Source organism: Porites lutea, chromosome 3 (genome assembly GCF_958299795.1).
Source record: "Porites lutea chromosome 3, jaPorLute2.1, whole genome shotgun sequence".
Classification (NCBI taxonomy): Eukaryota; Metazoa; Cnidaria; class Anthozoa; order Scleractinia; family Poritidae; genus Porites; species Porites lutea.
This window is the reverse complement of record NC_133203.1, coordinates 23,311,026-23,326,025: the sequence shown is the minus strand read 5'-3', so window position 1 is coordinate 23,326,025 and position 15,000 is coordinate 23,311,026. Positions and strand designations below refer to the sequence as shown.

General features: G+C 39.6%; 3 protein-coding genes across 3 annotated transcripts; 2 read left to right on the top strand and 1 right to left on the bottom strand.

The window, feature by feature from the left end:
• Nucleotides 1-4,690: 4,690 nt before the first annotated feature.
• LOC140931986 (uncharacterized) lies at nt 4,691-9,502 on the top strand. The gene is made up of 7 exons (XM_073381658.1): nt 4,691-5,120; nt 5,240-5,354; nt 6,085-6,211; nt 7,899-8,006; nt 8,098-8,294; nt 8,669-8,737; nt 8,861-9,502. The coding sequence occupies exons 1-7, from the start codon at nt 4,889-4,891 to the stop codon at nt 9,207-9,209; spliced, it is 1,197 nt and encodes a 398-aa protein (XP_073237759.1). The 5' UTR covers nt 4,691-4,888; the 3' UTR covers nt 9,210-9,502.
• LOC140929512 (uncharacterized) lies at nt 5,938-7,795 on the top strand. Its single transcript, XM_073379278.1, has 3 exons — nt 5,938-6,225; nt 6,395-7,356; nt 7,671-7,795. The coding sequence occupies exons 2-3, from the start codon at nt 6,450-6,452 to the stop codon at nt 7,769-7,771; spliced, it is 1,008 nt and encodes a 335-aa protein (XP_073235379.1). The 5' UTR covers nt 5,938-6,225; nt 6,395-6,449; the 3' UTR covers nt 7,772-7,795.
• Nucleotides 9,503-10,412: 910 nt separating the features above from the next.
• Nucleotides 10,413-11,632, bottom strand: LOC140929511 (uncharacterized). The gene is made up of 3 exons (XM_073379277.1): nt 11,394-11,632; nt 11,085-11,300; nt 10,413-10,930 (listed from the first exon to the last, which is right to left on the bottom strand). The coding sequence occupies exons 1-3, from the start codon at nt 11,571-11,573 to the stop codon at nt 10,433-10,435; spliced, it is 894 nt and encodes a 297-aa protein (XP_073235378.1). The 5' UTR covers nt 11,574-11,632; the 3' UTR covers nt 10,413-10,432.
• Nucleotides 11,633-15,000: the final 3,368 nt, after the last annotated feature.

Sequence of the window (15,000 nt, the reverse complement as noted above, 5' to 3'; positions counted from 1 at the left end):
GTGCAGTGTATTGTGTGCAACGCAGAGATTGAAATGCCCCTTTTTCGGCAGCATCAAGCTGGGTGTGTCATCACAAAGTAGGTCCAACTGTGTCTGTACCTATCCAAACTTGTGTTATAATACATGATCTCTCTGGGAATAACAATGTAAGTTGTTGTTTTATAACTGAGTATGGTAACATTATAAGTTGCCGTGAAAACTATAGTTTGCCTATTCATACAATCTTTTGATCTATTTCACCATAAAAAATTGATACAGTCTTGCATATTGGATTGCCCAGTAAGGAATTGTCACGTTTTACGAAAGGCTTGAAAATAATATCAATGGTGCTTATATTTTGTTGGGCAAGTTTTATGTAAAGAAACATGGATATTGTTGTTGTCCTGTTAGGTATATTTTTTTCAACACCTTCCTCCCCCCACCCCCCCAAAATATATATATATATCTGTCTGATTTTAGAAAAAGGTACCTATCTCAGAATCCCAACCATTGGCTAGTGTAGCTTTCTAACTCACTGTCGTACCGGAACGGTCAAGCAGCAAACAGTAGTTTTCAACAACAACAACGATTTATTTATTAGCGAATGATAAAATGGTGCTATACAGTGAAACCCCTTGCCTAAGAACCTATATTTTAAGAACCTGTTTAGTCTAGAAATTGAAACAATTTCTTAGTTTCTAAAATCTCTGAAAAAATTTGCCTGTACCCTTGGGCAAAAGTTAGATCAGTCACTGTTCAGAATCCTCTTTGAAGACATACCTGCATTATCGCTCTAACTGGACTGTTTAAATGCCAATGAGGTCAATACTTTAGGTTTTCTTTATATGGTCATTTTTACATAACGTCTTATTTGGTGTGCAGATTTTATATGAGGAATAAGCTGAACCACTAAATTCTCTTGGCTATATTGTATGTTTCTTATTCAGAACATAACCTATGTAAGAACCTAAATAGCCTTAACCTGTACTAACTACCATTTATATATTAAAAAGAATAACCTGTTTAGGATAACTTTGAAAAATCCAGGTTCTTAGTCTCTTGGTACGTTTTACTGTAAGACAAAGGCAAGGCGAAGGAAACTGAGGTGCTACGTTAAAGAGGAAGCTAATCAGGACACACGATTAATGTTCAAGTGAAAGGTATATAATGATAACCTTCAATTGTCAATCTCACTCCCCTCTTGGATACATGGTAGGGCAGCATAAAAACGCTCGGCACGTTCACTTAAATATTTTCTAGCTAGATTTAGACACTGCTGCTTTACATCTTCACGAATTGGCCTTAGTTCCTGCCTCAGTGTGGTCAGTAGGTCTATTCGCAGTGGAGTTGCTTGCCTTTTCTTTGTGTACGAAACTAGCCTGGGTTGCTGTTTTGGGTCAATAGTGAGACGCACGAAGGCGCAGTCGGGATGATCTACAACTTTCAGATTGCCCCTGTCATCAGGCTGTTCCCCAATTCCAACATTAATCCACGCGATTTCTTTGACCTCAAATTTCTCGTGCTGTAAATTTTCGTTTCTACTGACGTATTTTAACTTTAAAAATGACTTGTAGTCCTTTATCATGTCCAGACCTACCCAATAGACCTTGACGTTTGATAAACCACTGCTGACTAGAACGTTTTCCCAGTCTTTGGGTGTTTCAATTTTCTCTTGGGCGTTAAAAACTTTTTGAATGTTTCCAAAATATCTATCGCACACACTATACGAGTGGCCCTCCAACAAAAATTTTAAGTCTGTTCGTAGGAAGTCTCCTCTTGTGACCAGGTAATCCATATAAAAAAATAGAAAGTTTTGCTTAAACTGAGCCGGAGAATTGTCACACCCCACTATAAGATGGTCATACCTGTCTCGGCCTTGCTCCGTCTGAAGTTTTTTGAGAAAATAGTCCAAGATTGAGATCACTTCATTTGGGCCTACACCAGCAATAGACTCGTCGTACATAAAACAGTGTATAACCTCCTGGTTTGCGCAGTATATACCCATTAGGCTTGTTCTGAGCTTTTTTGAGTAATACCAGTCTTGAGAAGACACCTTTGGTGTAGGTAAGCTTTTGTGAAAATCCATATGCAAAGTAAGCGTTTTCGAGGCCATTTTAGTCCATGCAAAGGGGCCTGACTACGTGAGGCTTAACACATCGTGCCCTCTTTAACGCAGTACTCAGTTTACTTTGAAACTTATGTCTTCAGTTATTTACAGCTTGCGCTAGTGGTTCGATATTCAAAAAAAAAACACTACCGTTATCACTTACGTTTGCGACAGTCATTGGAAGAGAAACTTAAGAGAGCGCGCGCAGGTCTTGCACACAGTTGTCTTCACATTAGGGACCCTAAGCAAAGACGACTTTGAGCGATGCACGTCAACCGGAAGTGAGGCCTTCTGTTCTTTTATATGCCTTGACGCTAAAAAATTTGTATTTCTGAGTTTCTTTTCTGTTATAAAGACGATTTGCCCGGGATTTTGAACCCATCCACTGCCCAATGTTGCAAAAAGCCCACTTCCGGTTGACGTCCGTCGCTCAAAAACGCTGTCGCTTAAGCTCCCTTTTGGAGCCAAGAGTCACGTTTGCGGCAAACGGCAAACGTGAATTTGTACCACGTGACCAAGTGTTCCCTGTTTCTTGTTGTGAAATTCTCAACTTGAATCTGACGTTTGCTCTTTTCCGTAAAAGAGACTCTAAATATCTCTGTTCAGTCTGCCATGGCTCACGGTTTCCTGTACTTTTTTGAACTGGAATTGAATGTGTTTAAGTGAATCTTTTTCCCTGATGCGGTGTGTATTTTGTATCAGTACAGGGACTTTTTTATGTAATGAATAATTAAAAGGGATGACAATTCGAGGAGGGCGATTTTTTTAAAACAGATATATAACAAATACGCAACCCTTTTCCGGATTCAGGCCCATGTTTCGTGGTAGGAGGGAGGGCTACCCACCTATCATAAGGCATAGGAAGGTTGTACTTTCCTCAAGTTAACAAAGCCTTGATCTGAGACATGCGATTAGCTTTGGTAGGCTAAGGTAATAGGCCCTTTGCAGCTAGTCATTCACGTGGTACAAAACCGCCGTGCTGGAAAGCAAAAGTCGCACTGGGACAAGACTAACAAAGAAAATTACCATTTAAAATTATGCCGGTATGTCTTTTGTTTGTCTTGTCCCAGTGCGACTTTTGCTCTCCAGCATGGCGGTTTTGTACCACATGAATGGCTAGCTGCAGAGGGCCTATTACTAGTGTCATCAAATCGCAAACTACAAAATTACCCACCTTCTCTCAAATCAACTCGAACTCAGCAAGTACAAATTCTTTCAACACTTTATTCACCTTAACTATACTGAGTTTTACATTTTCTTGACCCTCAAGCTAAAGCAAAGAGGAAATCAGTGTCGACAATCCATCTGCTAACTTTCATCTGTACACCCATTGACCCGTTTCTTAGACAGAACAAACATGTCATACTTTAAGGCAGCATATCTCCTTTCGCCCTCAATTAAATGATTTTGACGTTCTGTTCTTATTCTTTGAAGTTCTTCTTCATTACTGGCGCCGTCCTCGGTTGCGCCATTTGTCATTCGTCCTATCGTGTTTAAGGTCCTGTCACAAACCTGACATGTGTCTTCTCGTGGTTTTCGAAAACCCAACCTGCTGCCGAGATCTTCGTTGAACACGTTCCTGAAGGTAGTAAAACTTATAACAGGACCTTTGTTTTTCTTTCCCAAACGTGTCGAGGTGAAATTCCGGTAATGTCTAGTAAACTCTCTCCACATTCTTCGCATAGTTGTGGGGGTATCAAAAAATTGTTTTTCCGTTCGCGCCCTTCTGTAGTGCGAGTGGTTTGCCGAATGGGAACAGATAAACTCTGTTACTTGTCTCCTCGCATCTTCCGTCAATTTGCGCGGTCTGTTACTGTGCCTACCCCGTTTATCGGGGTCAATAGATAAACAGTCACAATCCATTTTCTCTAAAAGGACTTTAATTTTTTTGGGCGACACTCCGTAGCATTTCATGAAGGCGATTTTGCACACAGGGCCTAAAGCTGGGATAATGTAGGTTATTTTTCTGCGTCCGCTAGGAAATAGTTCCACTTGCATAAGTTTCGATATCACGTAATTTTGTTCATTGTAGTTTCTAGATCTATAGAAAGCTCTACCTCGTTCCTGTCGTTGCAGCAGACCAAATTGACCGTGTCAACGTCGCGATAGGCGGCATTTTTTCTCCTTGACAGTGTTTGCTTCCTTGAAGAGTACCTTTTATCCATTTTGAATCTAGTTTTTTTTCTTCCCCGTTCAACCGAGGAGGCTGTTGGTGGTCCATGACGGAAATGCCTCCATTGATTGTCCACGTCAAAGTCATACAAAAATCGGGATCGGTCGGGAGCTGACTCTGCTTCACTGTTGGAAAAAAAAAAACTATCGACAAGCAGGAGCGACAAGCTTTGTTCGAATCTTCAGTTCTACTTCAAGTTGTACAAAAACGCGCATTAGTGTTACGTAAAAAGGGAGACGCCACCGTTCCACTGCTCGTGCAAAGTTTAGAACTGGCACAAAAAACGACTGAAAAATCGTTTATTTTTATTTTTTTTTTTTACACAGGGGGATTAATTAGTTAGGTTTTGCGCTTGCAGCCGTTTTAAAGAATCTCACCCACCCAGTTTGCATTGCGCGCTCACGCTCTTCATTCGCCATTTTCAGGGCCCCCGAAAATCCAAGTTTTATAACCTTGATATTCCATCCTTTCTTTCGATAATTTATTGGCGTTGTTAAGGTCCTGTTTCCTCTGGAATTACTTCTATAGTTTCGGAACTATCTTTTTGATTCACATTCGTGGAAGAAATTTCTTTCCAAGGGCACTGTGTACTTAGTTTTCTGTCGCATTTCGTTGAAACGGCGGCCATTATGGCGGATAGCCGTCCTGCTAGGGGCCGTCCAAGAAGACCAGAAGGCATCAAACGCCTTAAACTCAGGGAATCTACATACAATCTGTGGATTGAACGGAAGGAGGCCCTTGGGCTACACGGAATTACGAATAATGATTTTGCGGCGATGCTTCTTCACCAGCAACTTATACGAGAGCGTGATCGATCTCCTCACGCTCATCCAGATGATACTTCACCTCAAGTGCATCAAGGTAAAATATTGAATAATTTTTTAAAAAAACTCACTTTTTTTATTATGCCATTATAGCAGTTTTAGTATTTCGCTATTTTTTTTGTTATACATTGCGCCTTCTTTCGTATTTTTTGGTAGGAAGAAGGCAGCTATTCCTCCAGTCGACCCCGATGGGTAAAGAAATCAGGACTGAGAGTATCACAGTTTCCCCTTTATCCTTTGCTGGTGCTGCAGAAAACTCAAGTTTGAGCAAGTGAGTACTTTTAATTTAGCGTAGAGTCTACAATCGGTATGTTGTGTTAAAATGATAGGCTTGGAAACCTTGTACTAATATCATACAACAATAATGAGTTTCTTCATGGCTTCGTTCATGTTTTGTTGTATTTAGGATTGAATTTGATGAGCTAGAGAAAGACCAACTGACCGGGCACAGGACTCTTTTGGATGAGCTTTCTAATTGGAATCCCCTGTTTTCCTCTCTAGAGGCAACCCTCATTCAGAGGCAGAGACTATGAGTGAAGTGGAGTAAGTGTGTCTATTTCTCTTTGCATTTCTCGAGACAATTTTTTTTTGCTGAGATAAATACTCCCACTCTTATATGAGTTCATAGCTAAGCTGCTTAGAATGGAATTTTATGCAGAAAAAACAACATTACTTGGAACAGCATTTTCACATCCTGTTACTATTAAAATTTTTTATCACAGAAAGTTCTGTTGTACTGTTCAGTGCATTAGCAATATTTTATTTTATTAGCTTCACCTATTACATGACACACAGCGAGCAAAACAAAGCTGAATAAGTAAGCATTCATTATTAGGCAAAGATTCCACAACACAAATAAGCCAATTACATTGGTCACAGAGTTTAAGAACAACAAAGAAGCTACATTTGATGATTAAAAACAACAACAAAGATGGAAAGACACATTACATGAAACATTACATGATGGATAGATGGTAATAATGGTGAAGTTGTCATTTCAGGTCTGGTGATCATGCTTCTGATGCTAGTGACTCCGAGACTGCAGATAGCTGGGACAGCAGTGATCAGTTCAGTGAGTCTGATGATGGCAATAGGAGTGAAGAAGAAATAACTTTTGAAAATATAGAAGTCGATCAAACAAGGTAAAGAATGACATGCACTTGTTTGTTTTGCCATGGCAATTTGGAAAAGAGTACTTATAAACACCTAAACCCAATTTTAGTATTTTGAAAAGATTTTTTAAATGTTCATTAGGTTGGAATGTTGAATTTATGATGATATGTTTATGTTATGTTTCTGTTATTTTTACAGCTTTTTGTCCGAACTTGACAATGCCACATTGACAGCCCTGGACATTGACCTTGAAATGGAAAGTGCCCCCGAAGCAGTAGGAGTGCAGGCCCAGACAGAGGGTGAGCCCACAGGTCCAGCAGAGGTGCAGACAGAAGGTGAAACATGCAGTGTGTCATCACCAGTCCTTCCTGTCTTTGGCCCAATGACTTTGGATGAGACCATCAAGGATATGAAATCCAGGATAAAGCCTGCAATTGAAGGACTGGCAATACCTGGGGAACACCTGAATAGGTATCTTGAGTTGTTGAAGGCGGACAGGGTTATTGTGGAGGTGGAAAAGATTGTAGAGTTGCTGGAAGGAAATTGTCCAGAAATTGGGTGTACAGGTCAACGAAAAGTCATAAGTAAAAAATTGGAGGGTGGTGTGTTGCTGATAACACACAAGTGTAGTAATGGTCATGGTGGTGTGTGGAGTTCTTCATCTATTTTGGGTGAAAAACGTGGCCAAAAAATGTACGTGTCATCTGTGTTGTTGGCCTCATCGGTTCTGGTGTCAGGAAACAACTTTGAGAAAGTTGCTCTGCTAGCAAAGAGCATGAATTTGAATTTTGTTTCGTCTTCCACATTCTCAAGGGTTCAGAGTTTATATGCTATACCCAGCATCAGGGACATGTGGGATAAAATGAAGGAAGTGGTTTGGAAGGTTTTTGAGAATGATGTTCTTGTGGTTTGTGGTGATGGAAGGATGGATTCCCCTGGGTTCAGTGCAAAGTACTGTGTGTATACAATGATGGAGCACTACCTTAATGTAATTGTGGATCTTGAGGTGGTTGACAAACGAGAAGCAGGTGGTACGTCCTCTTTAATGGAGAAGATGGGGTGTAAACGACTTTTGGAGAGGATGATGAATGGCCTCAAGCTTGGAGAGGTTGTGACGGATGCATCACGAGTCATCATGAAAATGGTCAGGGCACTTAAAGGTATTTTTAAGTTTTTATTTTTAATTTTTCCCGGGGCGTCTTTTTTTCTGTAACAAGTTGGATGTTTTAATACCAAATTCAAATCAACCAACCTATTCCAACATACAATACTACCATTGTTACTTATGAAATAATAAAACTGCTTTTTCTAATAAATTTACTCTGCTTAAAGGCTAGTTTACAGAGTGGAATGACAGATTTCCCTTATGGTTTTTTTCTGGTTTCTGAATTCATGACAAATTTATTGTGTCTTTTCACAGTTAAATTTGTCCTATGTTAACACATTTCTAATTTGTTTATTATCATTTTTGCAGAAGCAAATTGTGAAGTGCTTGGAAACCTTTTCCACTCCCTTGACATCTGGCATAAATCTATAAAGCTGACTGCCAAGATAACCACTGTATGTAGATTCTGATTTATTACTTGTACGTAATCCCTCAGAACTGATTTAGTCCATTTTGTGTTGTGCTTAACTATATTTTGTATTCCTATCTCTCAATATTTCAACAGACTTGACTGCCAATGTGCTTCCTTTTTTATAGGCTGAGAAGATTAAGGGCTGTGACCAATTGTTACAGTGGGTTGAACCTGTGAGGAACCATTTCTGGCATTGTGCAGAAACTTGTGATGGAGATGTTGAAGAGCTGAAGGTATAAGTCTTACAATTATTTGTTTTACTGTTTGAAACTGGATTGCTCCTGGTGACATTTAAAATCAAAACAATTTTTATGTTTTATTAAGGATATGAGGCTGGGAATCCTACATCATGTCTGTGGAGAGCATGAGTGGGATGGCGGGATGTGTTCCCATGGACCACTCACAGAAATAGAAGGTGGAAAAGAATTCCTCCCTATGACTTCCAAGGCTGCCAAGGAACTCCAAAAGATTGTTTTAGACCGGGAGTGGCTGAAAAGTCTAGAGCATTATGTCAGGTTCAGGTATGGATTTTTTAGGATCTCTGTGGTTTTAATCACTCTTGAAACTCTATCAGTTATGTCCTCAACCAGCTACAATGTTTATAACAACTTACACTTTATCTGGACTGAGGCAATAAAAATTAATTTCTTACCCATTTTCCTGTTCCCCTTAACTTTTTCTTCCTAGAGGTTTTTTAGTTACTGGAGAGGTGCATAACAAAGGCCGAATATGACCTCTGACATTTTGTCAAATTTCCCTCACTTGCTAAAATATTGTAAGCAAGTTGAAATTATTTTCAAGCTTTGAACTAGTAGTTTTTGTGGGGGCTAGATGGACAGGATTTACAGGGAATCCGGCTGGTCTTTACTTAGTTAAAATAAAATCTTTTTTTTAGGCATACAAGCAATTTGGAAAACTTCAATTCCATGCTTCTAAAGTATGCACGAAAGAGGATTGCCTTTGCGTAAGTACATTTCACTATTAATTAGACAGTGCATGTTTTACCAGACAATATTAAATGGTGACATTTTCAGATGCTATTGTCCTCCTTAAGTATTAATAAATGGGTTGTAATATCATGTTTTAGGTATGAAGTTTTTACTGGACGGATTTTGCTCGCAGCTCTTGACCACAATTTTCATGTTTTCCGGAAGACACTGGAAGGCCGGTTTAAGAAAATTTATTCTAAAAGATCAGGTAACTGGAGGGTGGAACCGGTGAAGGAGTCAAAGCAATATCCTCACATGTCTCTGCTCCAGGCAGACATCTTAAGACGCCGCAGTGAAGACACAGAAGCTGTTACCAGGCACATTGAAGTTTCCCCTGCAAATCCTGTCCATCTGGCTCCAACAATAGCCACGAAAAGGGCCCCTTCGACTGAGGAGCTGGTCAAAGCCAAATTATCTCGATTTCAAAAGGAAAAGAAATCACAATAGGTGCCAAAGAACTCAGCATCAGTAAAAATGCAATCTTTGAAATTACTTTGAAGTGGTGTGTAGAAAAAGAAACTAGATTACATGTACTCTTGAAATACTGTTTAATTCCCCTTTGTTCTACAAGGAAATGTAGGGAAATTTAGAATAAGCAGTAACAAATTTAACAAAACCCACACTACAGTTTCCTTTGTTGCACACACTCTTTTTCAGTTTTCAAGCCAGTTAGAATAAATAAATAGATACATTATTTATTTATAATAATAATTATTGTTATTGTCAGTGGTTGCAAATTTACCCACAGTTCTTCATCTAAAATATTCAAGGTAAACTGGTAATGTAAAGAGGTAGATTTTTGAGGGATGATCCACAAAGAACAAAGCCTCCCAAATAACTGCATACCTCTGTGATTGGAACCCCAACCTCATTGGTGGTATGTGAGAGCTCTAATCACTACTTTGTCCTTGCTTCCTAATAGGAGTCAGATTATCAGCAGTGGGTTTGAATATAGTAATTTTAGATGAATATAGTTTTGAACATGAGAACCAGACATCAACTTTGGGAATTGTATCATGTTACATCATATTTAATTTGAGCATAATCAAAAGAAAGAAGTGGGCTATAAATGCTGTTGTGACATTTCTGGTTGTTACAATTCAACAGAAAAAAATTTCTAAAGAGAAATTTAAAAGCATTTTTGTCAGTAAATAATAAACAAGTAAACATTTCTATAAAACTACATGTTGTCTTTCTTTACATAGTTTGGATTTCTCCATTTGTAGTAGTACACCTCTGTAAGGCAGACACTTGGTCCTTGAGTCACACTCCCTTTGTTTGACTGACTAGAAGACAGACAATACTGATGGAGATACAGTTATTGCTGGTCCCAAAAGTGTCCAGCTTAAAGTGTTGAATGTATAATAAACAAGAACAGTGAAGAAATAGAACATAACTGCACTTCTCTACTTATTTCTATCAATAACAATAAAGGTATTTTGCCCCATGTAAGGGAATCAGGACAGTCTGGGATTCTGGAATCCACAATGGATTCCTGCATTTGGTATTAGAACTTGGATTCTGGATTTCAATCATTAGTGGGATTCTGGATTTCTTCAGTTGTATTCTGGATGCCAAAACCCAAGATTTCTGATTACACAATCAAAAAATTTCTGGATTCCGGAATCCGGATTCCCTTTCATGGCGCAAGATATTGGTTTTTTCTAACGCTAAGAACGGCGAAAACCCATGTAATTACCGTCTGGTGCAGGATATGCTTGGCGAATAACTATTACTACACAAGAAGGCAATATTTTTCGATTCCCTCTACCAAGTTTACCAAATTTCCACAATGTGTATTGCCGGTAAGCGGCCTTCCTGTAACTTTGAGTAGAGTAATCGGGTTCGTCCGCGCGGATGTCGCACCTGGCTCTTATAGCTAATTGCAGCACTTCCCGATCGAGGCAAACCGTGTTAAACATGACATAAGAAGTTACACATGTCCTCTTTTTGCAACAGACGTTTTCCTGTTCATCCGGCATTCTCCTGCAGACACCACAAGTACACCAAGTTTCGGGTATATTTTGCTCTGGTTGAGGCGATGGCGGGTCAATGTCATCGCTTCCGGTTAGCATGTTTCTAGCAAATTCAAGGCTACCGCGTCCTTGACTCAGCAGCCTAATAAGAAGCTGGTCTTTATCGTCAGAAGATAGTTTGGTCACAAACTCCTACAAAAAGAAAAGAGAAAGGCCAGACATAAATCAAAATATAACTAAGCTTATGTGTATAATACGGAGGATGCGCCGAGTCTGAAATAATTTGCATACATGATCCAGGTAAGTAAACTAACTTGAATAGAATTTTATAACCTCGTAAACAAACCTTTATTTCGCGCTGAGAGTCCTCTACAGCTTGCCTGTGGCGGACAAAAGCACTCGGATTTCCGATCTCCTGACCTTCCGTGACCTGGTTTTTGCAAGGTGCTTTCTTTGTACCACACTTGCAATTTGTAGAACATTTTAGGTTCGCGTTTTGGCACGGACAGCCTGCGTATCTTGCACTTTTCTTGCGGCTGCAAGTATTTTTACAAGTGCAAACCTACAGCGAATAGAGCTGAAGTTAGTCACAGCAGTAACAACAGGTAACTGAAACGACACTAAAACAAAATTTTTAGTTTGACCGGATTCTTACCACGCGATTGCTGTTGGCGTCGCTGGTACTTGGCACAGCGACTGCGCCGGTAACGGTGGTTTCACGGCTATGAGCCCTGTTTACGGTTCTAATCGGCGATCCATACGCGTTGACCTCAACTTCCTCATCAGAAAGGTCACTTTCTGAAAAATCACGCTCACTGTCTCCTTCAATTTCCATAACAAATGTGACCTTTCACGCTTGTCTGGACCTGGCTTATCTTTGACCAAATATGGGAGCGTTATAAGCATATCCCGGATAACAACAACAAAGGCGCGCAATGCAAACTGGGTGGGTGAGATTCTTTAAGATTGGAGAGTATGGTAGATCACGTGACTGGTTCTTTTAGCGCGCCTCGCTTTGAGGCAGAGAGGAAGCTTTTTTTGAAGGCTTATTTCTCGGAGGGGGTGAATTTTGCAAGAGAGAAAAACTGTGCATAAAGAAGTATGGAACATAAACTACGCGATGGAAGGGGTTTCAGGTCAGTGAAAATCGTTGTATTTTTGCTTAAGGACAGCAAAGTCAGTAGTTCTGGCATGGCTGCGCTGAGAGAGACGAGAAGTACTGGGACAGGTGAGTATTTATACCCAGAGACGTGGCTATTTTTAGCTGTCGTCCGCATCCACTGTTACCCAGGGAAAGTGGTCTACGCGTGAAAAAGTCAGATTGATTGTTCCACGAAAGCACACGTAATTATCGTAAGTTTTTGTCGTCGTTAGAATTGCAATCGCCACAATTGAAAAAGACACCATATTTCACATCCCTGATGAGGGCTCTGCAGTTCTTGATTTATTGTTGTTGTTGTCGTTATTATTTTTATTATTGTCATTATTACTATCATCAACATCTGAGCCTTTGCATTGTGCTTTCCTTAAGAAAAGCTTCACAAAGACTGAGACTAACCCTTAGTCTTAAGGTATTGACTTCAGTTTCTAGGTCTTCGTATTCTGAGAGTTTTTCAGTGACCTTAACAGAGGTGGTCTTGTCTAAACGCTTTGTAACGTAGTTTGCACGTCATGTTTTCGTGATCTTAGATGACAATGCATATGTCTGGTCTTCAAGTAGCGAATCCTTGGTCGGTGTGTATTTGCATCTTCCTTAGAAATGTAACATCTTCATGTTCTACAACTGTCTGTTGGCTTAAATAGATCATACCATTTTCCTGGCATCTTTTAATATGATATTATAATTCTGCCATATCTTCCAATGAATGCACTTGCGGCCCGATCATGGCTATGGATAAACCCAGAGCCCGGAGCACTAGCCTGTTCCAGGTGTTCAGATAGTAGAGTACAGCGTTCAAATGGTGGGGAGTCAGTTAACACGCTCTACTGTCTGAACGCCTGGAACAGGCTAGTGGAGCACTTGTTTATTTTTTGTGAATTTCTGGAGAATGAAGGGCAGTGGGGGTGGGGGGGGGGAGAGAAAGGCACTTATTTAAAGTGGGCTTCTCTCCTTCTTATACAGCACTTGTTATAATACATAAATTTATTGGAGATCCATGTACTGTATACTGTATATTTTGTAAGGAGAGGTGTTAAGGAAAAGGGGGCTGCAATAGTAAACCCTTCTTTGATTATTATTGTTTTCCAATATGGTCACTTAATTGAAAAGGCAAGTTAGTGTCAAACTTAATACTGCTATCGATCCCAGTGGATCAGTTAATCCCCAGAAGACGAGAAAATAGCACAACTTTTTGTGTTATTCCTGATAAGAATTTCCTTTTTTCCTCATCATTCCAGTAAACTCTATTACGTTGACAATTACGGTACTTGCATGTAGTCTTGTCAAACTTAACTAACCCTGTGGTTCAATTAATTCAATCCTGGCTGAAAGTTATACTGTACAAAGTAATTCTTATGGATGAAAATGGCACAAAACGTCCCATTTGTTTATTTTGTTGTTCAAATGGCAGTCGCCGGTAAGAGCTTTAAAGAAGCTGTAAATGCATTGATTTATCCTATCGACCTCGTTTACTTGCATTCTAACGGAATCTACGAGCTAAGAACACCGAAAATTGACATACATCGCCAAGTTCATAAGCAGTAAGTGTTTTACAATGAATAAGTTGTATAGTTTCTTGTGAGCGAAGTGTAAAGTACCTTTCTTGAATGTGGCAGATAATCTACCAAACAAGTTCATGGCTGAGATGACATATTGCGGCGAAGACCAGCTGCTGTCACAAGTACTTAAAGAAATTGACCTCCTCCCACAACTGTTCTTCGCGTTCATCGTCAGCAATGACAGAACAGTAATTTCCTTAAATTCCCAAAGCTATTCTCGTTCAATTTCATCTAATTATTTGTCCTTCGTTAGTGATTTTTTCTCCACTTTTCTTCGTAACAGCCACCCGTTTCGTATATGTAGTGTTTGCTTAAAACCGCACGGCCAAAATGAACTTTGTCTGTCGAACAACTTCGATAGTGATTCTTTGGATTTACTTTTCGATATCTTGGAGTGGAAGGTATGCCGCTACCTATCTTTTTCAGAAAGTGACCTCGTATCTCTCGTACGATTATGCGGGTTTTTTGCTTATAAGAACTGAGATACTACACGCATTTCTAGTTCAGTTGTTACCAGTCCGCGAAGTGAAGTTCTCGCAAAGTGGGCCAATGTTTGTATATGAACTCTACAGAAACGGCTTTTTGAAAATAGCCCAGCTGTATTCGCAAGGTGTTGTCCATCCAAACATTTATAGCGTTTTACAAACCTGCCCCAGTTATCGACAAGTCAAACGCAAGCTGCATAGCTTTCAACGTTTCGACAAGTTTGCGAGAAGAGACGCTTTTCCTTCAGGTAGGTTCAGATTTCCTATTTGGGATAGTGGAAAAGAAGAGTGCCTTTTTCCCCCGTGATAGCGACATTTAATATCCGTTCTAGCTGGTATAAAGTGCTACTCAGCTAATACAAAGTTCAGCAAGGCAAAGTAAATTAAATAGCTTTATCGTTGTCTTTTCGGGCGAGGGAAAGTTTTCCGAGTATTCTGTTTTTGCCCTATAGTTTGTTTGGAAAACTTTTGGCCGCTCTTACATTTTCTCCTATTAGCAAGATGAAGTTTTCCGATTGTTACAGAGATGTTTTGGTATCCGTCCTATAGCGTTGGAAACTTCAGCTTGAAAATAATGTATGGTTAAATGAAAAAGCGCAATATATCTGCTTTTGACACTTATTTGTGTTGGTTTGTTCAGTGTTTATGATAGGTTTTCCGTTGTTCGTTTGGTCCAGAAAGGTTTTCTAAGTATTCTGTTAACTTGTTGTAGACAGATTGTTTGGACAATATTTAGCCGCCTTAGTATATTCTTTCCTACTAGCAAGGTGAATTTTCCAATTGTTACAGGGATGTTTGTTACCCGTCCTGTACGGTCGGAAACTTCAGCTTGAAATGACTCTAAAAAAGAGTTAAAAAACGATTTTTTACTTTCAAGCGTAGTATGTTTTGATTTGTTAGAATGGGAAATGGGTTAGGAGCAAATAGGGTTAGGAGCAAACCCGGTTTCAAAATGGCTGCACATGTTCCTGTATAATATTAATTCGACAGTGTAAAAGTCAGCAATGATTGTAAAGGTAGTTAGATCTCTAGCTGCCAATAACCGTCTTATTAAAGTGA

Bases quoted from the DNA above. Each gene is read 5' to 3' on its own strand.
- LOC140929511 (XM_073379277.1), bottom strand. From the start codon at position 11,573: ATGGAAATTGAAGGAGACAGTGAGCGTGATTTTTCAGAAAGTGACCTT. The intron at 11,301-11,393 runs GTAAGAATCCGG...TATTCGCTGTAG, and splicing joins ACGCCAACAGCAATCGCGTG to GTTTGCACTTGTAAAAATAC. The intron at 10,931-11,084 runs GTTTGTTTACGA...TTCTTTTTGTAG, and splicing joins ACTCTCAGCGCGAAATAAAG to GAGTTTGTGACCAAACTATC.
- LOC140931986 (XM_073381658.1), top strand. From the start codon at position 4,889: ATGGCGGATAGCCGTCCTGCTAGGGGCCGTCCAAGAAGACCAGAAGGC. The intron at 5,121-5,239 runs GTAAAATATTGA...ATTTTTTGGTAG, and splicing joins TTCACCTCAAGTGCATCAAG to GAAGAAGGCAGCTATTCCTC. The intron at 8,738-8,860 runs GTAAGTACATTT...ATCATGTTTTAG, and splicing joins CGAAAGAGGATTGCCTTTGC to GTATGAAGTTTTTACTGGAC.
- LOC140929512 (XM_073379278.1), top strand. From the start codon at position 6,450: ATGGAAAGTGCCCCCGAAGCAGTAGGAGTGCAGGCCCAGACAGAGGGT. The intron at 7,357-7,670 runs GTATTTTTAAGT...TCATTTTTGCAG, and splicing joins AATGGTCAGGGCACTTAAAG to AAGCAAATTGTGAAGTGCTT.